The 2,933-nt window shown below is 34.9% G+C and overlaps 1 protein-coding gene across 1 annotated transcript; it reads left to right on the top strand.

Moving 5' to 3' along the window:
* Positions 1 to 552: 552 nt before the first annotated feature.
* LOC145803704 (uncharacterized) lies at positions 553 to 1,597 on the top strand. Its single transcript, XM_082897023.1, has 3 exons — positions 553 to 695; positions 753 to 1,284; positions 1,415 to 1,597. The coding sequence occupies exons 1-3, from the start codon at positions 553 to 555 to the stop codon at positions 1,595 to 1,597; spliced, it is 858 nt and encodes a 285-aa protein (XP_082753149.1).
* The last annotated feature ends 1,336 nt before the right edge of the window (positions 1,598 to 2,933 follow it).

The following is a 2,933-nucleotide window of genomic DNA, read 5'->3' as shown; positions in this document are numbered from 1 at the left end:
GGTTGATGTGCTCTGATACCATGAAAGATTAGTTTGAGAGAGAAGCTAGAGAGCAAAGAATGAGAGCATAATGTGTTCTGTATTATGTGTATTGTATATTACAAGAGAAGTGAACTCTCTTTATAGAGAGAAGAAATAACATTGGATCCCAAGTGATGAGTGAAGCCACCGAAAGAATAAAGTGAAAAGAGAAAGTTTATACAAACAAGCAATATTATATTAACATGGACCACTATTATTTATTTGTTTAGTTTGGTGCACTTTGTTTGTGGCTTGCCTAGATCAATTACTTTATGGTTTATTGTGTTTCAGATTGTTTATTAGATTATATTTCATATATTAATATATTGTCAGAATCTGTTTATTTGTTAAGTATAACAAAACATAATAAGTGTATTTATATATATAGTTTGTGGTGTTGTCTGCATCGCTTTTGTTTTCTTTTATTTTATCAGTTATTGGTCTCCTGAATTTTGAGGTTCTTTTATCTTAGCTACTTATTGTGAAAAGATTTGGTTTTATTGTTTGTTGAATTGTAAATGTAACGTTTAAATGGCAACTGAGACTGTAATCAGTGCTGGAAATGCAAACCCAACATCTGCATCTGTCGTGGTTACTACTCATATGGTTACTTCACTTCCCACCACTATCCTGGTTAACCACAATGAAAAGGCAGAAAAATTTAATGGGACAGAGTTTAAGAGATGGCAACAAAAAATGCTATTTTATCTTACAACTCTGAATTTGGCAAGATTTGTAAAAGAAAATGCACCCGCCTTGAGTGAGGACGAAACTGATCGGCAAGTAATTGTTGCAGTTGAGGCGTGCAAGCATTCTGATTTTTTGGACCGAAACTATATTTTGAATGGATTAGACAACACATTGTATAAAGTGTATAGTCCATTACAAACGGCTAAAGAATTATGGGAATCTTTGGACAAGAAGTACAAAACAGAAGATGCGGGAATCAAGAAATATGTGGTTGGCCGTTTTCTTGAATATGTGGTGGACTCGAAGACTGAGGTGGACTCGAAGACTGTAATTAGTCAAGTCCAAGAGCTTCAATTGATTTTACATAAAATTTATGCAGAGGATATGAGTTTGAGCGAATCTTTCCAAGTGGCAGCTATCATTGAAAAACTACCACCATCTTGGAAAGAGTTCAAAAACTACTTGAAGCACAAACGCAAGGAAATGAAGTTAGAAGACTTGATTGTCCGATTATGGATTAAGGAAGATAATCGTGATGCTGAAAAGAAACGAAATCCGGGATTTATTTTTAAAGTAAAGGCTAACATATTGGAGCAAAGAGAAAAAGAGACAGCGTCCTAGGCAAAACTTTAAACAAAATACTGGTCGGAGTTTTAAGATTGGATCTATAAAGTTCAAGGGAAAGTGCTTTATGTGCAACAAGGTAGGACATCAGGCCAAAGATTGTCGGAATCACAAAGATCAACAAGGTCCTTCCAAAAAGACGAAGTATGAACAAGCATACATAACTAAATTGGAGACTTTGTCTGATGGAGTGACTGAGATGAACCTTGCAGCGGTTGTGTCTGAAGTAAATCTGATGGGATCAAACTCCAAGGAATGGTAGGTAGACACCGGGGCAACACGACATGTGTGTGCAGATAATAAAATATTTACTACCTATTAACAAGTTAAGGATGACGAGCATCTTTTCATGGGAAACTCCTCTACTGCAAAAGTTGAAGGACAAGGGAAGATTGTGCTCAAGATGACTTCGGGCAAGGAGCTAACGCTTAACAATGTTTTACATGTTCCAGAAATTCGGAAAAACTTGGTGTCTGGATCATTGTTAAGCAAGAATGGTTTTAAATTGGTCTTTGTTTCTGAGAAATTTGTTCTGTGTAAGGATGGTGTTTATGTAAGGAAGGGATACCTGTGTGATGGGTTATTCAAAATGAATGCATTGACTGTAATTCCTAGTATTAATAAGAACACCACATCTTCTGCTTATTTGTTTGAGTTTTCTCATTTATGGCATGGTAGATTAGGACATGTTAACTATGATTCGTTGTGTAGATTAATTCACTTGGACTATTTACCTAATTTTTCTATTAACTCAAATCATAAATGTGAAGTGTGTGTTGAGGCAAAATTGACTAAGGCACCATTTAATTCCGTTGAAAGAAGTACTGAGCCACTGGATTTAATTCATAGTGATATTTGTAATTTGAAATTTGTTCAAACACGAGAGGACAAGAAGTACTTCATCACTTTTATTGATGATAGCACGAGATATTGCTATGTATATTTATTACAAAGCAAGGATGAAGCCTTAGAAAAATTCATATATAAAACTGAGGTTGAAAATCAACTTGGCAGGAAAATTAAGGCATTAAGAAGTGATCGAGGTGGTGAATATGATGCTCCTTTTGGAACATTATGTTCACAACTTGGAATCATTCATCAAACTACTGTGCCTTATGCACCACAGCAAAATAGAGTTGTTGAGTGGAAAAATCGTACATTGAAAGAAATGATGAACGCTATGTTGATTAGCTCAGGTTTACCCCAGAACTTGTGGGGGGAAGCAATTCTTCCCGCAAATTATATTTTGAATAAAATACCACACAAGAAGATTCTTAAAACTCTATATGAATTGTGGAAAGGTTGAGATCCTTCTTACAAATATTTGAAAGTGTCGGGGTCTTTAGTTAAGGTGGCCATTCCCGATCCTAAAAGGGTCAAAATAGGACCTAAAACTATTGATTGCATATTCATAAGATATGCACATAATAGTAGTGTTTATCGATTTTTAGTATACAAAAGTGATAATCCAGACGTGCATGTCAATACTATAATCGAGTCAAGAAATGCATCTTTCTTTGAACATATATTTCCTTGTAAATCAATACAAGAGTCAAATTCTCTTAAACGTTCTTATGAAAGTACATTTGATCATAGTC

This window comes from Camellia sinensis, chromosome 12 (assembly GCF_055761805.1).
Source record: "Camellia sinensis isolate YWXY chromosome 12, ASM5576180v1, whole genome shotgun sequence".
In the NCBI taxonomy this organism is placed as follows: Eukaryota; Viridiplantae; Streptophyta; class Magnoliopsida; order Ericales; family Theaceae; genus Camellia; species Camellia sinensis.
This window is presented reverse-complemented; position numbering and strand designations above follow the sequence as displayed.

Coding starts and splice junctions, on each gene's coding strand:
- LOC145803704 (XM_082897023.1), top strand. CDS start 553: ATGGCAACTGAGACTGTAATCAGTGCTGGAAATGCAAACCCAACATCT. Junction 696..752: donor GAAAAATTTAATGGGACAGA/GTTTAAGAGATG, acceptor GAATTTGGCAAG/ATTTGTAAAAGAAAATGCAC. Junction 1,285..1,414: donor ATCCGGGATTTATTTTTAAA/GTAAAGGCTAAC, acceptor ATGTGCAACAAG/GTAGGACATCAGGCCAAAGA.